Here is a 26,684-nt window from a genome sequence, read left to right on the forward strand (position 1 = left end):
CATGGAGAGTTTTAGGAAGGAGCAAGAAGAAGGATTAAATGCTAGCCTTGTGGAAGTTTATGAAAAGTTTCTACCAAATGCAAGCAAGTGATGGAGGCAAGTGATGGGTCAGATGGACCTATCTTATTTGACATCTCATCTCATAGAATCATGACTGCTATCTCATCCAACGCCAAATGAGATATGATAATGTAAATGATGCATGGACGGGAAGGGAGGAAAGAGCCCTCACATGCACTCAGTAGCCTATCAAAGTGCAACCAAGAATCTCTTACATTAAATAAATACGCACTCACGTGTCCATAAATAGAAAAAAAACATAACACTTAAAAATCTGGTTGGAATTGAATTTTTAATACAGCTAATTAATTACGTCTATCACTAGCTGAACAACCTTACCTTATTTCACAATTTGTAAGCTTTTAAAAAGCAATGATCTTCTTTCATCTTTAGTTTTAAATTCTCCCTAAGAAGTAGATTTTTATGTCCCAAGGGATTATTCTAGAGACAACAGTAGCAGATTTACACAGAATATTTAGCATTTAATATTAAGAGAAAAAAAGGAATCAAAGATGAATGCTAGATGCTTGAAGTAACTGCAACTCTTTTAAAGATGTATTTTAACTGTGTGTTAACCTTTCCATCTGATCTTTTAGGATAGTCTTGTTCTATACTAAAAGTAGAATTAAAATATTCCTATAAATTTTACCAGAAAACATCTGAATGGACCATGTACCTAACAGATGAAGGATACTGCCACACCATGCTGTCACAAGCAGTATGTACAAATAATTTTATTCACAGTGAGATGTTACAACTGCAGCATAGGAAAATGTAGCAAATATAAAGTATAAGAGCAAGTCTAGCCTATTCTAACAAGGGTTCCGATCCTGTAAATCATTGTGAGCAGTCACCTGGATGTCAGTGGGACTATACGCTTTAGGGAAGTTCACTGCACGTAAGGCTTCACAGGCTCCAGCCTTAAAAGAATAAAAAGTGATGCTTCTGCAAGAAGAGAAACTTGACACCCAGAAGTAGGTTACAGTTTCAAAGAGTGGAAATAGTTCATTCTCTAAGAGTGTTTAAGGAAATCTAATAGAAGCAAAAAGTGGCTCTCACTTCAAAGAAAAAAAAAAAAGAGAACATTCACAGTATCGAAGTAAAACACACACAATAGAATCAGAGAAATGTATATTATAAACTAATATCTAGCTACTACCTTCGGTTATTCTATTTTGCCTTATATAAAACTACAACTAAACCGACTGTAAATGTATGTCTTTATTCAAATGTATGTCTTTATTCAAAGACATCAGAAACTAAAAAAAAAAAAAAAAAAAAAAAAAAAAAAAAATAAACCCACTAACTTGCATATATTTACTATGAGTATTCTAAACAAGAGTTCAACACTGGCAAAACGAAAATTAAGTCACTTTTTAAGCCAGGGACTGAAGAGTTAAAGAGTGGCCTACTTCAACACTTACATCTACAAAACAAGAAGCCAAAAGAGAATGTGACATAGATTTAAATAAAACACACAGCTGATGAATCACATGAAACAAATTAGCTGAATTTTAATGCCAGCTCTACTTAAGTCTGAATGCGAACAGTGTTCTGAATGTGATGAACAAAGCTACTGTTCAGCAGCCAACAGCTCACTGCTGGTGTGCAGATTGAAGGCTCCAATCGAACCTCCTGAGCTCAGTATCTTAAACTACGCCTTTGAAAGAAATATTTATGTAAACGATAATCTTTTGGCAAAGAGCCACAAAAATGGCATGTGCCTGTACTTCTCCGATAAAAAATAAAAGGTTAGCATGTAAAGCACTTCAGGAGTTACTTTTTCTAAAATATAAGTGTACAAGTCTAAAAATAAAGTGCTGTGAACATCCTATTCTCATTTTGGGGTTATATTTTCCTGAGGGAGAAGTATTATTGTTTAAATCAGAAACATCAAAAACTGTTACTGTTAGAGAGTGTTTCCACAAGAAACTACTTGAATTTAAAAGGAATGAGCCAAAACCAGAATATTACTTTGACAGAAGAGAACCTTAAAAATTGAGGACACTATTCTGCATGTGTCCTTTCCATGTACAGCTAAAATTTAAAATTGCTTTCATTGTGGAATGAGTTATATTCCAACAACGATGGTTTTTCCTTTTTTTTCCTCAAACAGAAATATTCACTGCAAATACACGTAGGTAAGCCATCTTCTCTTCCATTCAAAAGACTGTGAATTTGTTCCAATTTTTTTCTAGTCTACATTCACCTTGCACTTCTATTACTGACGTGGAAAACAACCCCCACAGTGGGTCCAGCACTGCACGTTGCTTTGCTCTGAAGTTATTTATCCTGTTCTTCTCCTGTCTGGTCAGTAGAGTGTCAGTGTATCTTTATGCTTAAGGCTGTATTTTTTCTGGATTAAAAGCTCTCACACAACACTCCAGAAAATTTGCAGTACTGTCAACATATCAAGAATAGTGCTGCAAATATCGTTTCAAACTGAAATTCACAACAGGTTATTTGGACATTGAAAAAAGAGCGTTTGCTCATATACACACTTGTATAAAGGCAGGAATAAAAAGTCATAGCATGCTCAAAACATAAGTGAAACAATCTTTTAGCTTAATACAGACTGAAAAAAAAGAAAGCTATAGCTTGACATATCTATCTTGACAAAAATTATAAACCCCTCAGTGCATATTAAGCAGTACAGAGACTTCACTGAACAGATGCAATAGCTATTTAAAAACTCCTGTTACTGTAGGTATTCGGGAAAGCTTGCTCTGCAAAACCAATTCTCACCATCCAATTCAAGTAACAGCAGATAAACCACCCCTCTTCTGAGTGTTCCAGCTTTTGACCATTCCAGAAAGAAAAAACAACATTTTGATCCTTAAAAGAATGATATTCATTAAACTAATCTCCCACACCCAGTATAATGCACCGTCACTGGGTCGTACTAAAAAGGTCTAATTTTATTCCAAGTCTCCTGAACACACCCGACACCAACATTCTTCAAAATTAAAGTGTTAATACAGTTATAAATGTCTGGATTTAGCACAGCTTTGCAGTGCTACTTGAATTACAGAAGGCAAAATAATTTTTTAAAAATCCATGTATTCATTACACAGACGGAAAAGCAGCTAAACAGTGTAGCACAGGAGAATCTAAGACTGCTCAAAGCTACTCTGTAAACAGAAGTAATCATGGCTCACTAACTGCCAAGTCCAATCAGATCACTCACACAAGTGAAATACAAGAATACTGTATTAACCTGGTTTGGGTATTTTTCACTGCTGAACATCAGTTACAAAGGTACTTCATGGCTTTATGCAGAGATTCTTTTAGTCAATACCTCCACCTGGAGGACTTCAGAAATGCAGTAAATACTGGCAGGTCCCCTAGCGTTAGAGATGCCCGTGGTTCATCCCAGTCTCCAGCACAAGATTCCTTTCCAGGGCTGGGTTCTAGCACACTGCTAAACCTCAGGACCAGGCAAAAGGAGACTCCTTCTCCAAAAGTCTATGGCAAATGCTTCCCTGACAGAACCACGAATTCCACTTCTCAGAATAACTCAGAAACTAATCTATCAATCTGTTGCAAATGCTACCCAGAAATGGAAGGTAGAAAGATACGATTACTATACTACATCGATAGGTTAATAACCAAAATCCAAGTCAACCAGGACCAAAGACATATTACTTCCTTCATACGGCATTTGGATTATCTGATCTGTTATCTGTTCCTTATCTTGCCATTCTGAAGCAGGTTCTTATGACAGAGTTGACCTAATGAGGCAAATTTACCACGTGGACACATGAGCAAATCATTACAAGAAAAAACTAGAGCATCAGCTTTTGAAGAACATGACAGCCCACACTATTGCTCTGCGGTCACAAGTCTTTTCTGAGTATGAAGCAAGTATTTTATCTCCTCTTTTTTCCTGAGAGACAGATTATGTCACATCTAAGAGCCAGGACATGGGCCACTGCAGTATGTAGTTAGAAGATGCATTTCCAGCTTATCATCTTGCCTCACAATGTTCTCCCAGGATCTCAGGTTTTGAATAAATATTCCGCTTTTGACAAAAAGGTTCACTAGACAAAAAAAAGCCATCATCTCCAATTTTATTACCTAACTTTATCAATTCTTCCAGAGGTACAGAATACTCATGAACTGACTTACACAGGTTTAAAAAAAAAAAAAATTTCTTTTGTGAAATTGTTTCTACTGTTGCTAAAACAAAGGCTTCTGTGTTCCACCGTAAACTAGTATCAACCAGTGGTGCTTGGGGTGATTTGAAATATACAGAGGAGCATTTTTGAGAGATGTCACTAATGCACGTTAACTACACTGTAAGCATTTAAACTTACCTGGAAAATGTTTTAGAAATATGACTTATTATTCTATATTACAAAGGTAACTAAAAAAGCTAAAAATATTCCTCCATTGTGTTCTGATTAGCTTTTGCTCCAGATCTTGTTCTCTTCCTACTACCTTGCCACCTGAACTTCCTTCTTACTTGTCACATCCTCTCGTTAATTCTCCTTTGTGCCTTGATTCCTGTGGGGCAACAACCACCAGCTTTTAACATTGAGACCACACTATTAGAGCAATAAGAAATATAATAACTTTATGTGCCCTGCATTTTAAGTAGGAGGCAGTAAAAGGAAACCGAAAAATAAAAAGCAGGTTAAATATTTAGAAGCAATGCCTCGCTGTGAGGTCTACGAGAATATTAATTTGTCTACTTAAAGGAAGTGATTTACTTAAACCTGGCCTGGGCAAAAGATGATTGCAGAGAACATTATAACCAGAATGATGAATGTGGCACCTTCCGTAGCTTTTTAATTTTAAAATTTCTATAATCACTAAAAAGCCACATTTTTTAAATTAATACATCAATAGATTTCACAGAACTCGCAAATCCCTCAAAAGTTAATTTCACCCTTTTATTAAAAGGTATTTAAACAGTGTCGAAACTGGAATTAGCATAATAACCTTCCAGAAAAGTTGCATTTCAAACGATCTTGCTCTAGCATTGCTAGAGATTTGCTGAAAACATGTAACATACTTTTTAAAAGAATAATTTAATAGATACTCGTCTAAAGCACTGCAAGGAAAAGCAGTCAGATAATGCTTATCTTCAGTTTTTATTTTACTTCTTTTCTTCTTACTTATGTATATTAACAAAAAACTCTCAAAAGATTTAGACAAAAGCTTTTAGCTCAACACGTAATTGCAACAAAATTACAATAATTGTACCAATTAAAATAATCCTGAATGAACAGTTTGTCATCTTAATGTTCCAATGGTTTATAGAAGGATCTACTTAATTAGCTGAAATTGCTTTCCAATGTTAGTATCAAATGTCATTTGTTAAAAGTTGAACGATTTTGAAAATAATTTAACAAAGCAATTTTACAAAACACCAAGAACCAACATTTTCTTTTCAGCTGAATAAAGCAAGCAGATGTGTCATCAAATTGCTATAAAAATAAATGAGCCTTTATATGGAGAAAAATAAATTTTACTACTAGTGCTACAGAATAGTATTTTCTGATTTTTTATGAAATCAATTTCTTTAATAAAATAATTTCATACCATTTATATCTTGGTGGTATTTTTACTATGCTGTAAATACACTTGCTTAAACTGAAGTAGTAAATAATGAAGTAGAAATATTCAACTCCATGTGAAACACAAAAATGTTTTAACCTGCCTAAGTGTTTCCTAATTTGATTCACATGAGTGTATCACACAAAATTATCAGTAGAACACAGCACCAATGAAACCACACCTCAGAACTGCAAACCTACAATAATCAACTGCTGTTCCACTTATAACTAAATTAGCTTTTACCAGTTTAATCTGAAGAAAAGGGTAAAAAAGAAAGAGGATGAGTTGTCTAGTAACCTGAAATGAAGCATTTCTCTGGTTACTTCCAAAAAGAGTAACTGGGGAAAGAAGCAAGTAAAATCATAAAACAGTGCTGAAACTGTCAAGACACACAGAACTGAAGAAATGAAGAAACACCAACACTTTCCATTATTAATAAATCAGACAGAGCAGATGTCTCCACAAATTATTCCTGAAAATGGAGTAAGAGTTGCAAAAGTCTTTTCAAAAGTAATAAATGAGCTACGGCTGGCTTAGATCCTTTAGTTCCACACACACAAAAAGAATCCTTAATAAAAGCAAGTTAGTAAACTATTCTTCAAAATTCAGTGTTTTCTGTTGTGGCACATCGTTTTCCAGTCCAGTTTGACATCTACCATAGGTATGCAGACACATGTGCAAGAACATTCGCAGAGAGAAATTCAGCCCAAGTGATGGATGAATTATATGTTGTTAAGTTTTAAATAATGGTTACTTACAACTCTGAGGAAAGCATTACCATCTTCTCATCCTGGAAGATACATCTCTTTTTTTCAAAATCAAAGATTTTAGATTATTCATTTCCATGGTTTCATTCAGCTTCCCAAAAAGCAGGTTTTCAAGGCAATTAAGCAAGGGTGGAGATTCTTATCTGAACAGATGGCTCATGAGAGTTTCTTCTATCCTGAGCCAAGCCCTCATGTTCTAATATTTTGAATGAATATATAAGAATAACCATGCCACAGAAATTCAGTGACCAGCAACCATTTGCTGATATCCTCACAAAAGATTGATAAACCCTGTCTTAACACCTCAGCTTGAGCAAAGCCTGGGCAAAGAGTGACAGGTAGAACTGTCCCTCGTGACATCAGGCACGACAAGCAAAGTAACATCAAAATCAGCCAGTAGGAAGCACTTGAATAGCTTGTGTGATTATGTGAATTCTGTACCGTTAAGCAAAATGTAAATTCAGCTCTGGGGACAAGGACTCTCCTCTCCCTAGTATCTTTAAGCACTGAGAGTGAGTCATGGTCTCTCTTAGGACTATCTTCCTAGATACACTGGTCTTAGGATTCTCAGTTTCACCATGTAATGGCCAGAACTATATTCACAAAGATATGGAGTCTAGATTCTAACCATATGAGAGGCAAATACTTACCACGGATCTGTCAAACTCCTGGGTAAATGTTCTACCCCAATGGCATCCAAACATAACCACAAGGAAATTCTCATGGATCGTTATCAACTTCATACTGACTTTTTTTCCTTCCAAGGGGGCCCTCCACAGCAAGTAGGTCACTAAATTGTTTTGGTAGCCTGAGGTGTGTTCCCTGCTATCTTCTTTTCAAAGGTCAACTGGCACTTTACCACCGTGCCACAGTACCTGCCTGCACAACTCTGCATGTTCACTGAGACCAGAAGGTTTTTGAAACTGGCTGTATAGTTTGCCCCAGCATCTTAACTACTGTAAATGCATAATATTACATAAAATAGGTATTGCTACTCCCCCTCTTCCACATTATTTTTGAATTAAAGTTGCCTTAGCTGCTGTGTTTTGTGCTGAAACTAACCTTTTCCTCCTGTTGCAAACATGCTCACACCACATTTATTTGTCCAGGCTTTTTGAGGGCTGCAGCTACTGACTGCAGGATCCTGAATAGGTTCCAGATACAACACAAGCACCACAAGACTCAGCTTAGCTCTCACATCAGCAATTCTGAGACATCACACCAGTGGAACTGCAGATGTTGCAGGAACTTCAGGGGTAAAAATTTAGACATCTATGTTTTTTGAAGTGTTTGCAAGTTTAGTCAGTCATTTTCTGAATTGCATGCTTGAACTCAAGGGGCATATACAAGCCTGAAGTTTCACTCTCAACTGTATAAACCTTAACACATGGAACAGGCTTTAATCAGCAAAGATAGCCCAGCTACTAACCTCTTTAAGAAGTGACTGACTGGTAAATCTGCCATATCTAGAAGAGAATTGGTTGGCTCATAGATGCAGAACTCTCCCTAACATCTGCAGATTTCAGCTGGAGAATGGCCTACAGGTAAGAAGGTTATGAAATTACTTCAGTGACTTCTAGGAACATCTTCCACTAGACAAAGTACCACAGACTTTGGTTCCTGCCATAAGAAGGATACAAACAGATAAAATTCATTCAGCAGATTATCTCATTTAGCAAGTAAACTGAATGAGGAGAGGGACTAAGAAGACATTCCCTCCCATGCAATCAGCTTTAATAGTGTGATTTTTAATCAAGGTGGCAATATTGAATTGCTGCCATCTACAGACTTAAGCAGTAGAAAATATCAAGAAACAAAGTAAGATGACTACAACTCAGAGCCTTAAACTGAAATGAAAAACTAAGGTCTTTGGGGAAAAAAAAAAAAACAAGACTCAAATTTCTAAGACTGAGGAAGACTTGAGAATCCAAAAAAAAAAAAAAAGATTAGAGAAAGTATTCAAGCAAAACTGGGATTCCTCACTGCATAGGAAGTAGGACAGTGACGAAATTGACAGCAAAATCTGAAGTGAGAGTAGGGCTCTCCTCATCCTCTTTAATATCTATTCTACTTTGGTACAACCTTTTTGAAACGTGGTGACTAGAATCTCAGTGTTCAGGATTTAGATACATCACAGATCTGTATAATACAACACCTTTCTTCTTTCCATTGCTTTGCTAATAACTCTTAAATACATTGTTTCATTTTCCACCTCCTGCTGAGGACTGAACATATTTTTTCAGAGAAATCAGCTATGATTTGTGAATGTCTTTCCCCAATGGAGATTTACAGCCGATTACTATGTTATCAGGATTATAGATTAAATTATTTTCCCCAGTATGCTATGATACCTGTATCCACAATTACTTTGATCTGCAATTTACTCATAGCTACCTCCACAACTCTCTGTGGGGTTATACCTCCACATTTCATGTTCTACCTCTGCCAGACCATTTACAGGTATGTCAAAGATTACAAGTGTTATCTCTCGAAACTTTATCTCCAAGTTTCTCACAAGACACTTACTCCTGCCTTTCACTTCCATCTTTTGTTTTCCTGAGGCAATCTTGCCTGTTATGACCTTAAATTTTAATACATTTAAATGTTCTTATATGAAGATCTTACTTAAAATTTCTTAAATTTCAAAATGTTACATTGTCTTCTTCACCTGTTTATTGACTCTGTTGAGAATTCAGTTTCCTGAAACATATCTTCTCTCTACAAAAGCCACAGGGACTTTTGCCAGTGTATCATTTATTTAGATTTGGCACTGACATTCATTCTGGTGTCATGGATGTTTCATTTGGTCTTCACAAGAGAATACATTCCCATAGCTGGCTAATTTACAAATCTGAGAAGTATCAGTTTCCAACACTCAACAGAAACTTGCTTTAATCTGACAACTTAAATCTCTTACAGTTCATTTAAAGAAAGCACATGTATTTTATTCTGCTTCGGGGCTTTAAAAATTTGCTTTCTGCAACTTCTGAAACCATTTTGGCATTTCACAAAACCAGCATTAATAAGACCTTACAGCAACACAGAGAACACAGCACAACATAAATATGAACCGTATGTCACAATTATAAATAAAATGGAAAAATAATTTAAATAGACCAGGATAGAGAGGTGGGTAATGACAGCAGCTGGCTTGACCACAGAACAACCTGAACACTTAAGGGGCAGAAAACATGATAGACAAGAACTCAGAATTAGGAGCTTAACCCGCCAATGAGAGAGACTACAAGAAATCCTGGTGATAAGAAATGACTTGAAAAGGTAACATGCAAACTCAAAGGAGTAAATACCGATACTAATATATCAACTGGAAAGCAAAACCAAGCAAAGATCCAGACCAGAAAAGAGAGAGGCTGCAAGTGAGAGGATAAAGTATAAGGAAGTAGAAAGAGTAAAGATTTTTTTTCTCCAGAATCTGGACTGGAAGCCAACAATGCAGACTCGGCACTTTTTATTTTCAAAATTTGACACAAAGCATGGGCTTGTTCTCCTATATGGAAGATTTACAATGTAGCATCTCTATCTGTTACTAAGACAGAAGTTCAAGTGACTTCAATCCATAAATACTGTTCACAAAAGATGTGCCTACAACACAAATTGAAGCTTTTTTTTTTTCATTAAGACCCTGGGAAAATGTTGCCAATATAACATTCAACAGGTTTTCCCATCTCTGCATAGTTTGCCACAGTAAAGATGCACTACTACTGACAAAACTGGTTCCATACTCATCAATATAGTCTTCCATATTCATAGTATCTATAGATAAGCACTCACAAACTTACTTCTGCCAACAATCATTCAGAATACAAATATATTTATTAGCTTCTTTTTTTAATAACAAATTGAAGCACAGAGATATAGCCATATCTTTCAGTAACCAAACTGAAATGCCTGTTTTCTTTCAGAGTACTGCACATACTGAAACCAGAGCTCCAACTACCTTCAGCTACAGCCCCAAACACTTACTAGAATGAGCCTACCAAACCATAAGCTGTATACAACACCTCCCAACACAGGCACAAATACTATCCAAGTGAAAGGTTTGACAGTCCAGTATCATACAAACTCTGATGAATAGTTCTAGAGCAGCTTTCAGTTATCTTAGTTTTCCTATGGCATTCTTTTTAATGACAACAGATAGCACTGAGATGTGACAGAAAATGGCCCTCCCCTTTACTATGCAGCATATCTATACAGTTTGTAAAATTCAATTCTGAACAAGACAGGAATCTTACGGGGGCAAAATAGCATATGATCACATAATTCTTCTTTCTATATGCATGATTACGTGTGATGTAACTGCAGACTATTCTTTAATTTCTTAATGCTTGACTACATGATTCTTTTAATTTTACTATCCTTTTTGTTGTGAACGTATTGCTTATTCTTTGAAACACTGAAAGCCAAAACATCGAGTGAAAAAGACTGCTAATGTTAAATACCAATACGGAATACACTAAGAAAAGCATGCAAACAGAGGCTATTGGAGCTACGCGGGACAGACGCAGTCGTTCTGCTGCTGCCACCTGCCGACACAGCACCACCAGGCACTGGGACCACAGCTCACTCCTGCAGCATCAGCTGTACTGAGAGCAGAACTGGTTCTAACCTGCCTCCAATCCAAAGACACAGTGCTAAGTCAACACAGGTTTTATTACCACTTGTCATACCCTCGCTGCACACACACAAAACATCTACCATAACCCTTCAATCAAAGGCACCTGTAAGAGATCAATGTGTTGTGTTAACCCCCTGCCCCACACAGTCAGCAGCCAAGAGGAAGGCAAGGGAAGTTCTCACTCCAAGGGAATCTCGGCAATTCACAACCTTTTTAACACGATAACTTAAAAGTTGGAAAAGTTACTCTAATATCAAAGGATTCTCATCCTATGGAGAACATGATCAAGTGTGGAACTCCTACACCTAATGGAGAACCTACAGGATTCCTTTCATCCAAGGAAGATGGCCAAGCAGAGCCCTTTCCTCACACGCTTAAGAGTTCAGAAATGCAGCAAAACCAAGGAAGAATTTGCATTGTCACAATAAAAAGCAGTTTGACACAAGCTATTCAATACTAGGAAAATTATATTCTTGCTCCTCTTCTAAAGCACCAAAATATTTTTTAAAACACCCTTGCAGAATAAGAGGCAGGAACGAAGTAACAAACTCAGAACAGGAACAGAGGCTACACAAGCATGGAAATTTGTTATCTATTCATGAGATTTCAAATGGGAAAGCTCTTTCATAAACTAGAAAACCTTAGAAAAGAAAAATTAAATTTTTTAAAGGAACTAAAGTAAATACTCTACTTCAAACTGACACAGACATCCAAGCCAAGTGACTTTAAACAACTGTAGATAAAAAAGACTACCACAGAAAGGATTATTTTGGCTAAAACAGAATTTTGAGAGCATTAGATTATCCCAGAGAGGTGTTCACAGACCTTTTCACAGTCAGCATACAGTAATGATGAGTACCCAAATCACCAGACAGATATCTCAGCTTTGTGACTACATCAGTAAAGTTATACATTTAATTCCTTGCAGAAGTTCAACAGAAGTGGCTGAGAGATCAACTCTCTTCCTGAGCATGCGGCAACTTTGCTACTACTTTTACGAACCCTTTTTTTTTTAATAGTTAAATAGTCAAAGAATCTCAGCCTTGTAGCTTTATCATTTTCATATCAAACAATTCTGTTGGTATGTTCTGCTAAACACAGAATCCTGAATGTTGGTCCTCTTTTCCTTATTTTCCTGGTATTGCAGGTAGGATACAAACAGCTTTACTGAAAAGAAGATCACCTTCCTTTTTCCAGTACATGGTACAGGGTTCTTCACTGTTTCTTCATATTACATATCCTAGTTTTATACACTATAAATTTATTTTTACATTTATAACTGTCAATTATTAGTTGGCACTCTACTCAAGTGGTTATATTACTTCCAAACACAACCTACACAGCGACAGGCAAAACAGCATAGCGGGAATCATGACTCTCCTCCACACCTTAACTAATAAACCCTGACACACTACAGCTGGCACTGAATATCAACAGCTCAAGTGTCTGTAACTAACAACAAATAATTCAGAACTCAAATAAGTCATCCGCATTCAATGGTGACTGTCCTCCTCACATTGGGTTACTACAGATGTAACATTAGCTCATACTGGAATTACTCGTACCCATGTAAGAGAACAATTCAAGTCTTTAGTATCTTCTCTGGTTTATCAGAAAACATAAACACTTATGTCTTGAAGACAGCTTTGGACTTTGATCACTCCAAAGAGATTTATTACTGTCAATGCTAATAATCAAAACACTGTAATGAATTTGCTGGATAAATACTGAAAATATAAGCTTATGGAACCTGCCATACAGCAAATCTAAATTAAGGTAAGTTGGAAATTTCTACAACGAAAGTACTGGAAAGCATAACAGGAGAGGGAATCCCTGATGATTCTGAATTACTGTACTTGCATGTGAACCCAAAATGGAGAGGTGGGTTCCCACTACTTTACTGATTTCACAGCTATCTCACACTCACAGAAGAAACCCAACACCCAGAAACTGGATCCATTCTCTAGAGGAAAGTGTTTTCTAATAATGCATTTATTTACCTCTGCAGTTTGATATTGCAATAACAATCTCCCAACCTGAAGCCACTCCAGTCTACTACTTGCCTTCTTTCCCTCCAATCCTCAGCCTCATCACGCCCACTCTACCGCTGCCCCTCTGCCTTCTGGGTTCAGATCTTAACCTCACTTCAACTTTCCTAATACAACCCACTCCAGTCATCTTTTCCAATCGACCAGCAAAACTTCTTCAACACTTCAATCATTTCCAGCACAGCTCAGGCCCTCAGCCAGTCCATCTTATCCCATTCCTTGAGTCTTAGTGCAGGGCACCTCCCCAGAATTTTCTTTCCAAGTTCATTCTCCTCTCCATTCTTTCTCTGGACCCTGCAGTGTCTCTAGATTTTCTAGCAACTTGTTCAATGAGTCCCTGTACCTCTTTACCTCAGCTGTTCTTTTCATCTGCTCTGTTATTTCTTAAACAAGTCAAACCCTTCTTTCCTCTCACTGATTCCCATTCTCAGATTTGGCTTTTTTCCTATAGTCACATTCTTTCTCTTCCATTCCTCCCGCTGTCATCAGGTCACTTGTCACAAACCACAAGTCCTTCCTTACAAGCAGCCAGGTTCTGGAAAGGCATGTTCACTGGCGACATAGGGAATATTCAATCTCGCAACATCAGACAGCTCTGTTGAACAGCAACTTGTATCAGGAATGGAGAAAGTCACACTTCACTTTGTATTCCATAACTGCAGCACAAGGCACTGCTGTACCCTCATGCTCACTTGCTAAGCTCCAAACCTTCAGAGAGTTTTTGCAGAGCTTAGTTCAGATTTCTAACTAGGGAAAAAAAAAAAAAGGCAAAAAACCAAACTTCTGGCTCAGGCAAGGCAGAGATGAAAATTATATCAAGAGACAGAAGAGCAGCTAGCTTTCTCTTTTTTTTTTTAATACAAAATACACTCATACGTGGTACATTAAATAGCAATGGAAGTCATTCAAAAGTTTCCAAAAGTTAACAAAAGACTGTGAGTATTTTAGATTACAACTTGGTAGCTCATTGAAAGTCATGTTATTCTAATAATCATTAATAATGATCACTGTTTTAATAATTGAAAGTGCATACCATTACCAGAATAACACCTACCTCTCATAGATGGTTTTTAAAGTCAGCTGATCTGGAACACCTTCAGTCTCTTCAAGATGCAGAATGAGCCAAGATGTTCTATACGGCCACTGCTCTGTGAGATTGATCCAACTTGCCAGTCTATCCCAATTGAATGTGATCTGATTAGCTCTCAATAAACGACCTAATATAGCACAAAAGGAGGGAAGAAACATAGGGGATTTTTTCCTTTTTTTAAAGATATCTTTTGCCTTCAAAATAACAGATACGTAAGTTCTTCAGCCTGATCTATGAACTTTCTGGTATTATATTTTTAGCTCAGAGGGTTCAAAACCATCTCAAGTTGCATGAAAAAATATAATTTAACAACCTAATCAAAATCCTTGCAAATACTGGTCAGAGTATGAGACTCTCCAAAACTGTCAACTTCAGCTCCAAGTTAAATGCTAATTACTATAATCTTGTTACAGGTGAATCTTAAGTTAACAAAACTCAATAAAGAATTTCACACATAACTTTCTCAATGTAAACACAAAAATAATGCTAATACTGTGAAAGATATTCTGTGCATTGGCATATGAAATCTGGTCAAAACAAGTTAAGCATACTACTGTCATCTTCAATACCCAGTAAAGTAAAGTCAAAACTATAATCAGAAAACTGTTTAAAGTTAATAATGAGAGGTAGGAATTACAAACGAAGTTAATTAAAAAAAAAACCAAAAAAACAGAAAAAGTTAATGCTACAGTTATACATTTCAAGTTGTAGCAAGTTTTCTAGAATTGCATAATTAATATTGGTGATGATGTATCACTTACACTCCAAAGGCTCTGCTCATGAAGCTGTTCATTAAATCATCATATATAACCACAGATTATAGTACACTAGAAGTGTTCTTGCAGGGCTTTGTTTGTTTTTACAACTAACAGCTTGTGATTTTGTTATACATTCACATCTGCACTATAATTTGCTAAAACCAGAAATTTCATGCTATAAATTGTAATGACCATGCTAAGATCCTGCACATTAATTTAAAAGATTAGCTCAGATTTTTAGGTCTGTTGTCACATATAAATGATCACTAAAAAAGGGAAAAAGCAGGGAAAAAATAAGGAAAATTACATATGAACAATCTTCTATTAACTACACTAGTGTTCAGTTAATGGAACAGAAAATAAGCCACAGGTTATTTTACTTAATTTAGAACAGCATTTACATTTAATTCTTCATAATCTGAGTGAAGGTAAATTAGGACAATCCTACGCAAGCACTGCAAATGGAGCTGTGAGATCACCAACTGCTCTGTGTTACCCAGGTTGGTTCGACAGAGCTGAACCTCAGCTCAGAAACACACAACTGTGTCCTCAGGCCAGACTTCCTACTGCCATGATCACCCCGCGCTGCACCAGACCTGAACCAGCTCCACCTACTGGAAAGACGTTCTCCCAAATGCAACGAGAAGTTGCAGCACAGATACTGTTGTAGCAGGTTTCTGTAACCAACAGATCAGCAGGAATCAGTTCAGTTTTGGCCTTGATTATTATTTCTCTGTGCATCTATTTGTAAAGCAAAGAGCTTAAGTGAGACTTGAGATGGTTGCAGCAGGTTTCCAAGCTCCAGCTATCTTCTCTGAAATAAAGATGGGCTGATTTCTGATTCTGTGGCAATACGGCTACAATCACCTGATGTAGAACTTAATGCTGATTCTGTTGAACTCATCCTTCATATGCTTGCAGGCAACTGCAATATATCTGTATCTGTAAAGGTTTTATTCCTAAAATCCTCTCTCTCAAATGATCCAGCCCTCATTAAAAAACTAAGAGAATTTTCTACTTAAGCATTAAATATTATCATAGAAAGACAGATGTCATATTTCTAGAAATGACAGAGGTCACTTAACATAATCTTTTATTGCTAGTATTATTGTTAGGATTGTATTGTAGTCTTCCTGGCAACCAAATTTTATTGGGCTCACTGAAATCAGAAGTATTAGAGATCCTATTTTCATTAACATAACCCAGAGCTTGTGATAATTCAATTAATGTTGAACCAGCTAAGAACAAGAGCAGAACTCTTTTCCTTCAAACTGCAGTAATATTCACTTTATTCTCCATTTGTACAGTGTAGTACTACTCATCATTTAGTGGGATCCTTTATCAGAAAATCAGAAACTCAGACTAAAGGAGTTGAAGTGGCATAAAAAACAATTAATGTTTTACTCAGGGTAGGAGTTCTACAGCACAGGAGCTGTAGACAATAGGATTAATGTTGTCTTCTAAGACCCTCTTTAAAGCGTAATGTATGTAGCTGTAACTAGGATCAATTTGTTAGGGAAGAGCTTAAAGATACACCACTGTTACACTGTTACTGTTTACAGTACATAAATATGCCACACTGACCTGTCACTGAAACAATATTGAGCAACCTTCTCATGGTCTGAGGACTGATGTCACTGAACCAATCTTCTGTAACCAGCAGCTTGGTCAAATCAAAAGACATTTGGCGTGTAATGGTACGCTGCATCTGGCGTCTTCGGTAAGTATCCTGATAACGATATAATAAAGGAAGACCGATTAGTATCAAAAACTTTTCTGTATTTCAAATACTTCAATTCTACTTGATTATAAAGTTAGAATCTTTGTGAATATGCATCTGTGAGGCTGACATGAAACATCATAAAAATATTTACCAGAATTTAATACTGATTTAGCTATGTAACAGTTGAACACGATTTCCACATAAGCCAAGAACTGGCAAGAGTTACACATTTTATTTCCATGTCAATTCTAAGACGACAAAATAGTGACACAGTGAGGTATTTTGTAAAAACTGAGGGCATTGCCCTCATGGTTTCCTGCTGCTTCTACGAAAAGTTAATGGCATGCATTTACTAATTACATTTTAAAATTAAAGTGAACATCAGGTTCCTCTGCTACAAAACTCCCAACTCTCTACCTGTGGCAGCTCAAAAACCTCAGAATCCTCAGACTTCGCATTGCTTTTCACTACTTCTAGACACCCCTTATTCAAGCACTTTCTGCCTTTATGTAAAAACTGTAAAACAGAAGAGAAAGCACGATAGAAAGTGTGGTGGACACGTTGCAGTAAAATCTAGTATTATAGTATTCTAAAGTAGTTGATTTGCTCAATTACTGACCCTTGTTGCAATATCCTGTGAACAAGCGATACCAGGCGTACACACGAAAATCCAAAACATACATACACAGCTCATATCTGCTACCAGTATGCTGTATCATCGCAGCATTTGCAGAGAGCTGAATTTAAGTATTTGTGGAAAAGAACACTTCGGTGAGCAAACTTTTTCCTCTTTGACAGACCATCAGCACACTCATTTAAGAATGTACTTTTCCTACATGGAATGTAAGAATAGTTTGCTAAGTCTTCCAAGTTGACATTAACAATGTGAAAGAAAAGAGAAAAGAATAGAAAAGAAAAAAGGTATTACCAGTATTTCCATTTAGTCTGAAAAAAAAAAAAAAAAAAAAAAAATCTTTCTCACCCGCCTATTGAGAGCAGTTTTGCTACCAAACTTGGCCATGTCTCCAAGACTGTTCTGAGAAACTCTCCTGTCAATCTCTTCATGCAATCCTATAGAAAGAAAAACAAAAAGCAGGCATTTTCTCCATTCATATACATTTGACTGACATATAAAACTAGTGATCTGCCAATTATTTAAATACTTTGCTCCAAAAACCAGATTTTTGGAACACTGTTTTTGGAACTTTTGTATCATCCTCCTGCATGACCTCACCTGCATTATCTGTATAAGGAATATCCCCATTGGTTGTTGAAGCTACCATCAGCTTTTTTGCATTACTAAGCCCTCGGCTATTCAGAAAAACAGGCAAGTGGACAATGTTTCGCATGTAATCGTGTCCATTTATGTTTGAATCACGTAGAACACTGTTGAGATTCTGGTTAATAGCCTTTATAATAATGTGTGGGTCACTTGCAAAAATAGCAATAAATGGGCCTTTTGAAAATAAGACTCGTACCTGCAAGAAGAGTAGACAGTACATCTTGTTAATAATAATTCACAGTTATTGTGGATAATTTGAAAATTTGACTCAGCATCTTATATTCATTCTGTCTGAGCTAAACTTGAGAGGACGAGAGGTATAGAGAAGTCAGTTTCTTCCATCTGAGATATGTTAGGAACTTATCCACAATTAGAAATAAGAATACTTGACAAATTAGCAGTAGCAGTTGCAGTGGAACTCATCACCAAGAAGGTATCATGCAGTCATGTCCTAACACCCATAAAAACCTGGCATTTAAGTATTTTTCATATAAAGTACTTCAAAAGTAAGCATAAAAAACCTCTCCGTTGTAAGTTTCTTTCAACAGTATACTAATTGTTAATAACTGCCATCTGATTATTTGAAAACTTTTCACAAGCATTAAGATGTACAGTCTTGATGGAATTTAATTTTCAACTTTTAAAAACCATCGCTTTTAGTACTACAGCTATGCCAAGGCACACAAATGTTAAAAGACTACAACACACAGACTCTATACAAGCTTGCTTTCCACAGAAAATACACACTAATTGTAGATATCTGAGCTCATCCATGGAAGAGAACACATTTACAAAATGACCCAACTCACAGTATCAAGCATCTGTAAAACTTTGTCCTGCTCACAAGCATCCAATCCATCAATAATTACAACAAGCCTTGTCTGGTTCTGAGTGAAGCCATCAATGGTTTTTGCCATTTTGGCCATTAGTTCCACTTCACATTTTAAAACCTATAAAAATGAAAAGCAAATAAGGGAAAGACATGTCTAGAATACTTAAAACTCACAAAAATGCACATAATTTCCAAAATTTTAATTTCCTATTTGCACAAAAATGTACAGCAGAACTGCATATTCCACTTCAATGTAACAAACTTTCCTTGTTTAAATTCCATTACAATGTTATTTTAAAATAAAGTCATATGTTCATACTGTAAATCAGTATTTCTAGAATAAACAAAAGAGTATTTATAGCTTCCGGTAATCCCCAAAAGTTGCTTTGCATAAAGTCTACACTAAAAAGTCCAATCTGCCTTCTACTCAAACTATGCTATTACTCTAAGGCTCAGTCATTCCTATTCAGGATACGCATTCTGGAAACTTAAAAAATGAGGTTTTCAACATCCAGTTACTTATTTAACGACTACCCTTAATAGAGAAACAAAAGAGGAATTCACTTGCCCTAATTTCAGCAAGTAACAGGTAGATGTTAAAATACGATCTATTTACCACTAGAATCAGACGACCCAAGTCATACGAGTAACTGTCCGGAAATACCCACTTCTTGCCTTCGATTTCAAAAGGTGAAACTAACTCCTAAATGCTGGAAGTTACGCCAGATAAATACCACTCAAAAAAAAAAAAATTGTCAAGAAACACAGTAACAAGACACAGATAAGGTCTTCTGTGCTACAAAAAATATTTGCACAACATTTTCTTCTACAAGCTACCTACTGTGATCTACAGGAGTAACCATCAGGATGTTAAAGTTCATCTTCAAATAGGAGCATACAGGATACTCGCTGACAGCCTGAAGGGTACATTTTTAATCAGGTTACATAAAACTCAGCTAAACAACAGTATTTTCTATCCTTTTTGATTAAATACATGAACTGTTTTGGAATGGTTTTTCAGTGCTACCATTCCTTTCTTGCAGCCAAAGTTAGACTTGTTTTTTCACCTCTAGAATATTTTAAAAGTTGTTCTTTCTAACCTTATGATCTAAACTAAGCTTTTACTAAATACTGACCATTTAGAACAATTGTTTAACAGTGTATTCCTTCAATTAAAAAAAAAAAGACAGTTAGAAACTGAAAATTTAATCCAAATTTAACATTCCTAGTTGAGCAGACAGATCTCATACACTAAGCAAAATTACCAGTGGAACAGAAGTGTTCCCTTCAGTAAAAACTCACCAAGGCTCATTCTAATGTTGTGAGACTTGGTCTGATTAAATAAATGGCACTTCATCTTAAGAATGCTCCAGGTTTGAGGTTTAGTTTCAATTCTTTTAATGGCCAATTCCTATAAATGCTTACCTTCATGAATCCCTCACTTTTCAACTTGTGAAGCTTGGAGGCAGCGTTGTGAAGACGTTTTCTTTGAGAATTCAAAACTGAATCCATAACTTGCCACCAGGTGCGACAATTCAAGACAAAGGCCAAACCAACAACACAGGTAACTGATATAAGGATAACATTCACTGTCATGTTGGCTGGTTCTACATTAAAAATTGCCAGCAGAGCAATCGCAGAAACAACACAAGACAATATGAACAGGAAAATCACGAAGGATGGGAGACAGCAAGTTTTCTTCCATTTCTTTTTACCTAGGAAACAAGTATCTGCTGTTAAAATGAATGTGAAATGTAGCTACAGCTGAGTACAAAGTCTGTAATTTGCATACTTTCCATAAAACACTAACTCGCACAAAAGGTTACTGCAGTGTTAGCATCCAGTAACAAATGTGAAAAAAAAATCATCTAAATTTGCCAAAATTCTTGGAAATCATGAAGCACAGATATTCCTTTAACCTTCAGTTTATTTCCCTTGTTTCAAGAAATCCACAATAGATGGAAATGACCTTTAATAAATATCGTATCATTAGTATCATCCCTTCTGTGAACATCTCAGCAAATTGTACTTATGCAAGTAAATCTTAGGAAAACAGTATGTGAACTACTCTGTTTTAAACCAAAACAGGATATTTATATAGTCTAATAGTAATGGTGCCATTGGAGAACTGTATCAAAATTGCAAGCTCCAACCCAAGATGATCCTTTCTTACACACTAAAACACGCACAAAACAGGGAGGACAGCAGTGTGCATGGTTTGGGCAGATCACAAGAGCCTCAGAAGAGAACAGAAACCACCTGACTTCAACTGGATTGCCAAGGAAGAGACAACGGAATATTGCACTTTGAGGTTCGCACGGCTAAAGCAATGACCAAAGAAATAGCTTTTTTCCAAAGGAGCAGCCTCTGCCTTCGGAATCTGTACAGCAGAGAAATTCAACACTTAATCAGTGCCAAGGAACACAGCATAGGAATAATCTGATGCAAAATGATGACAGCTAAAAATCAATATTTGAAGTGGAATGGAAAAATCAAATTTTAAATACGCTAGGTGGAAAGAATATCCAAGTTTTATACACAGCCTGTGTTTGATATTATTGACTGGGGTATGAGCCACAAAGGTCCTTCACATTACTGACACCTGACAGAAAGGATTGTGATGCAGGACAAAGCAACAGCAACGCACAATGACGGCAGTGAGGGGCAAGAAGAGAAAAATACCAACTCAGTTATAATTACATCCAGTTCTCAACATTTTGAAGTAGAGATGTAAGCTCCTCTAGCTAGAAAGAGAGAGAACTGGATTAGAGAGAGACTTAAGAATCATCAACAATGAAATTGCAATTGTCTGCAAGCTTACAGACCTAAGTAAAATTGAAGGAGGCTAAAAAGAAGCCTGTATGGAATTTCTATGAACATCTAGAGACAAAAAAAAAAAAAAAAACCACAACCCAATGACTCGAAACCTACGAACAACCAGAGACAACCAGAAGATACGCAAGATCATCCGTAAGATACTACAGCAACAACAACAACAAAAAGAGAGGACAAATGCTGGAAGGCAACAGAGCTGTTAAAGAAGTTTATAAGGAACAGAAGGTAAGATTACAAAGCAAGGGGAAACATGATTACTGCAAATAATCACAAGAAGGCAGCACTCCACTGCCATTCTTTAAGTCAAGCCTTACTTCAGGAGGAACTACAGCATCATCAAAGCTGTTCCACTGAGGTTAAGGAAAAGAACTGGAGAACATCCAATATGGAAATAAGGGTGACAGACTCCACATATCACTTTCATAAATAACAGTGATTCTGAGAAAGAACAATGAAGAGTAAGCTGTGTTCAGCACATGGCATGTTTTTTTCACCCTCTGCAAGACAAGAGAAACTAAACATCTCACTTTGTGAGAGGAGACAGCATCTAACAGATTCCTCAATTTGTGGCCAAGGTCAAAAAGAAATGAGAAAGAACTGACTGAAACTGAGCTCAAAGTAGAATTAAGTCCTCAATAACTCCCTTTCTTTACAATATCATACTCTGTTCTGCATATTTTTTCATAAATCTGCAGACGTGACAAGAGAAAAATTTGTTCCATTTGGATGAAGTCAGAGTATTTTGTTCTGTCTTACCAGCACTGATCACAGTCAGTTATGAGTTCAGACCAACACGTTCCAAACATTTATTATTTCCAAGAATAAGTAATGGTCACTCATAAAAGCTCTGAATAAAAACCTATTGAATGAAACAAACTACTCTTCCCAGGACATAAAAGGATACTTTTCCTTTATCTGACTTGGACAAAATGACTTAATTGCTATAAAAAAAATACAATGCCACAAGTGAAAAAACCCCACTTCCATTGACACTTCTAGAAACTATACTTCACAGAATATACTCCTTTATAATATTAAAACAAAACAAAACAAGATGAGCAAAGAAAACAGGGTATTTTCCTCTCCAAAAAATTGAAAAAGGTCTGCCCTTCTGTATGAATTTCTGCATGGCTCCCAGTTTCTAAAAACAGCTTATAACTTGAAAAACAGAACCTTGCATGTACCTAGGGATAGGGCATCTACCACCCCTGATAACAGTGCATTGAAATGGAATAATCGGAAATGTCATTTAAGTAATAAAAACCTTGGGTATCTTCTGTCTTGAAAACTCGAAATAGCCTTGTTGCTAAGAAACCAAATTCCCTTTCACAGGCATCAGACAGGGTAGCAATCATCTCAGCCAACGAAGTTTCTCCACCTACACTGGACAGTCTATTGTAGTCCGTAAACAAAAATCTGAAAGAGAAAAATATATATATATATATTTTTTATACTTTAGAAAGTTTTAAATATTGTTTGGTAACCAAAACAAAAATCTGCATTTCTGCAGCTGAAAGTTTTTTCAAGTGGCACAAAATGTAAAACACTTAAATTTTTTTTTTTTTTTAACTCTACATGGAACTTTATTTCTTTCTTTATTTCTTCTCCTGTTATCAACCTCTTCTTTGCCCCACTTCCTATTCTGAAACTCGATTTCTTAAAAATGATCACATCACTAATGGCACCTCAGACAGCAGTAAAAACACAAAAATATCTTTGTGATGCCAAAACATAACACTGAGAAGTATTTTTTAAATGTATTCTGAGCCATTTTCAAATATTTATGGAGGATAAAAAAAAATACAGAAGAACAAGATAACATAAAATTATCGTGAGGCTAAAATACAAGTCTCTGAACAACAGGAGTAAACAAAACCATAAAACACAGGGCATAAGTTTTCTTGCTTTCAGGTAAACTAGAAGCTCTGGCAGTCTGATGCTCTGCTTACAGGGGCAGAGGAAAACAACCAAGAAAAGAGACCTTAACAGCAGTAATCAGTGAAACAAGCATTAAATGTAATGCACAGTAACTATACCAGAAAAGTAAATTCTTATTTTGTCTGTTACTGATTTTTAGTAGTATGATAGCCAAAACCCCTAATATTAAAAAGTAGTAACTTCAGCAACTTTGGCACATAATTTTTCTTGAAAACAATATCTTCTTCACACTGAAAAATTTTACATCTTCTTCTAGGGCTACTGTTTTTCAAATGGGAATCTCAACAACTTTTCATAGGAAGATAAACATGCACATAACAGGAAGAATTTGCTAAGTATCAGAGTGAATCTGAATTATTAAATCAAGAGCACACAAAGGAAATAACTAACCTGACCGGTAAAGCTTTAGTGGTTTGCTCTGGTAATTCTGGTGGGTTCACAAACATGAGTTTCAGAAGCAACTCTAAATATCCGATATGTCTTGCCAACCTTGTACTTAATACCCAGGCCCAGTTCCAGCTCTCACCTTCTCTTCGGCCACCAAAGTAAATTACAGCTAAAAAATGAGAAATGAAAATGGATGTTACAGCTATATTTTAGTCAATGTTTAGTCAACTGAAAGAACCATGAAGTTTGGACACATAAGGCATGGAGTTGCATAAAAGGAGCTGGATGAGAATTTTTCACAGCTACAGTTAAAAATGGAAATGGGAAGAATAACATAATGAACTTAAAATTCTTCTTTGCTTTCAAGAATGACCTCTCAAAAATGAGATGCAAAATACAAGGAAAGGGTTTGAAGGGTTCCTATTTTTTTCCAAAACCACCCAGTACTTTTCCTGAATCAGAAAGAATGCCTACAAACAATACTGAATTCCAAAATCAGATAAAAACCTCCACAAACATCATATACAACTTACTAAAGAAAATGTAGAGAACTGCTAATAAGCTGAGTGACACAGCTATTCCAAGCTTTGCATCCACTGTGAAAGCGAGCAATAAACCCAAACCTCCACACAGCAAGAGTGTGAGGAACACGATAAGCCAGGAGAACTGAAACAGAGGTTCAATTTGCTGTCCTGCAAAAGTCTTCATTTCATCTAAAACATAAGGACAAAGAGTAGTTAACGTGGTAAATCATTCTAGAACAGAAAGCAAAAAAGCTATTATTAGTGATCCTCATCTTTGAAAATTAACACTTTTTGACTAGACTGTATAACTTTCCATATTACTGATTCAAAAAGACAATGACGATTGAATTCTTCTTCAGTCATTAGTGTAAAACCCTAAGTTTTTGTCCATGCAATGAATGAAACCATTTAAATACAAAATAGTAGCACCGTTTGCTGCCGATCATCTACTTTTGAAGGCATATTAAAATCCATGCCATTCCCTACCCTCTTTCAACATATTTTATGATACCAAGTAAAATAAATCCACTGTATCTGTCAAAAAAACCCCAGCCCCGAAAACTTCCACCATTGAAATCTGGACCACGTTACCCAAATAGTCAGATACAAAAGTAAAATGTAAATGCTTCAGTATTCATTTCTGTTTGCTGCTTCATATTTCCTCAAAGAGAAAGCCCTGAAGAAATTTATTTAGTATCTGTTGAATAAAAAGCATTAAATACACAATCCAGCATAAAAAGATCAATGAGGAACAGGAAGAAAATACTGAAAAAGCCATGCAAAAACGTAAGACTTCATCAACAATGAATATCACAGCCAAAAATACACCCTGCTTTTTATATCACGGGGCATGAGGTGAACAAAATGAATGCACAGACCTCACATTTTAACCAATACAGCTTTTCAAAACATAGAAATCACAGAAAGTAAGAAACACCAAGACTGGTAAACGTATTTTGAATTATACTGAAACATCTCAGAAAAACATCCTTTGTTAGAAAATGCTAAAACTGTAAATAAGATGCCTATTTCCACCGCAAAAAATATTGACTCTCTTCATATACTGCATATGTTTTCCTATGCCATTTCAGAAAGTTCAAAATAGTCAAAGCAAATAAGGGGAAAGGGGAAGAAAACCAGGTGCAGAGAAAATGCACTACAGAAAAAATAATGATAACGGCCTCTAATTTGTTCTCAAACTTCCGAACAAAAAGACAGGTAGGATGACTGCAGCAAAGGAGTGACTGGACACAACCCCTCCCCAGCAAGGGGCATTTCAGCAGCACCTGAAGGGAGCATTCACAGCTGCAGGACACAGGACAACAGACAGCGACATTTAAAGATCGTCTTGACATTGTATAAATGAATAAAGCAACCTACAGATGAACACAGCATGCTGAAATTTAAATCCTACACTACATGGACCAACAGATGTCACAAAAAACAGTAATTCCCACGTGATGCTTTTCATAGGTGAACTTGAACCTACAGAAAAGGCTAAATCAAACTTTACCTTCCAGTTTCTTGAGCAGGAAAGATTTTCCACTTCCCCACTGTGCATATAAGCCCACACAGATTGGCGGCTGCATGGTTGGTTCACTCAGAATATCAGCCAAAGCACTACTGTACAGGTCATAACCCAGCATGTCCCCATCAGATTCCGTGGGAGACAAGTGTCCTGTAATACAAATACCATGTTACAGAACTTTGCTTTAAGAAATCTTTTCAATACGGCAATTTTCATACATAAAATTATGATGGGTTCACCTATTTATACATATTCCTTTCATATAATAGTTGTTATTATTGGTACGTTCTTGTTCAAAGGTAAATCAGCCACATAAATGTTGGGTAATTATCCAGACTATGAGAACTTACCACAAAAGACTTAAAATCCAAAACCACAGCAGGTAAAGAGAATAATTCCTACATAAGCAAGATCTAAATAAAAATGAACGGTCATCAGAAGTTGCACAGTATCCACTGTCAACAGGTAAAGGTCAAAAATAAAAGGCATGTTTGACCTTTATTGGTATTTAAGAATGACAAATTTTTTTGCCAATACGTATTTTTAAATCTCTCCCATTAGTTGCAATGTTAAACTAAACAGTTACCACTTTCTGACACAGAATTGAATAAACTTGATTCTCAATATGCAAGTGATTAAAAACAATATAGGAGATTATTCAATTAATCATTCATCTCGTTAAAAAAATACTCAGTTTTCATCAGTCTGAGTTCA

The 26,684-nt window shown here is 36.2% G+C and overlaps 1 protein-coding gene across 3 annotated transcripts in view; it reads right to left on the reverse strand.

The window, feature by feature from the left end:
• KIDINS220 (kinase D interacting substrate 220) overlaps positions 1-26,684 on the reverse strand; it is a 74,056-nt gene that overhangs the window by 23,588 nt on the left and 23,784 nt on the right. For all 3 annotated transcript variants that reach the window (XM_065834340.2, XM_065834339.2, XM_065834341.2), the window contains exons 13-22: positions 25,956-26,120; positions 24,452-24,631; positions 23,922-24,087; positions 22,858-23,009; positions 20,184-20,473; positions 18,736-18,876; positions 17,879-18,122; positions 17,627-17,715; positions 16,506-16,650; positions 14,128-14,290 (exon numbers count right to left, since the gene is read on the reverse strand). In XM_065834340.2, the coding sequence (XP_065690412.2) occupies positions 14,128-14,290; positions 16,506-16,650; positions 17,627-17,715; positions 17,879-18,122; positions 18,736-18,876; positions 20,184-20,473; positions 22,858-23,009; positions 23,922-24,087; positions 24,452-24,631; positions 25,956-26,120 (1,735 nt within the window). The remainder of the gene's footprint in view (positions 1-14,127; positions 14,291-16,505; positions 16,651-17,626; positions 17,716-17,878; positions 18,123-18,735; positions 18,877-20,183; positions 20,474-22,857; positions 23,010-23,921; positions 24,088-24,451; positions 24,632-25,955; positions 26,121-26,684) is intronic.

This window comes from Patagioenas fasciata, chromosome 3, assembly GCF_037038585.1.
Source record: "Patagioenas fasciata isolate bPatFas1 chromosome 3, bPatFas1.hap1, whole genome shotgun sequence".
NCBI lineage: Eukaryota > Metazoa > Chordata > Aves > Columbiformes > Columbidae > Patagioenas > Patagioenas fasciata.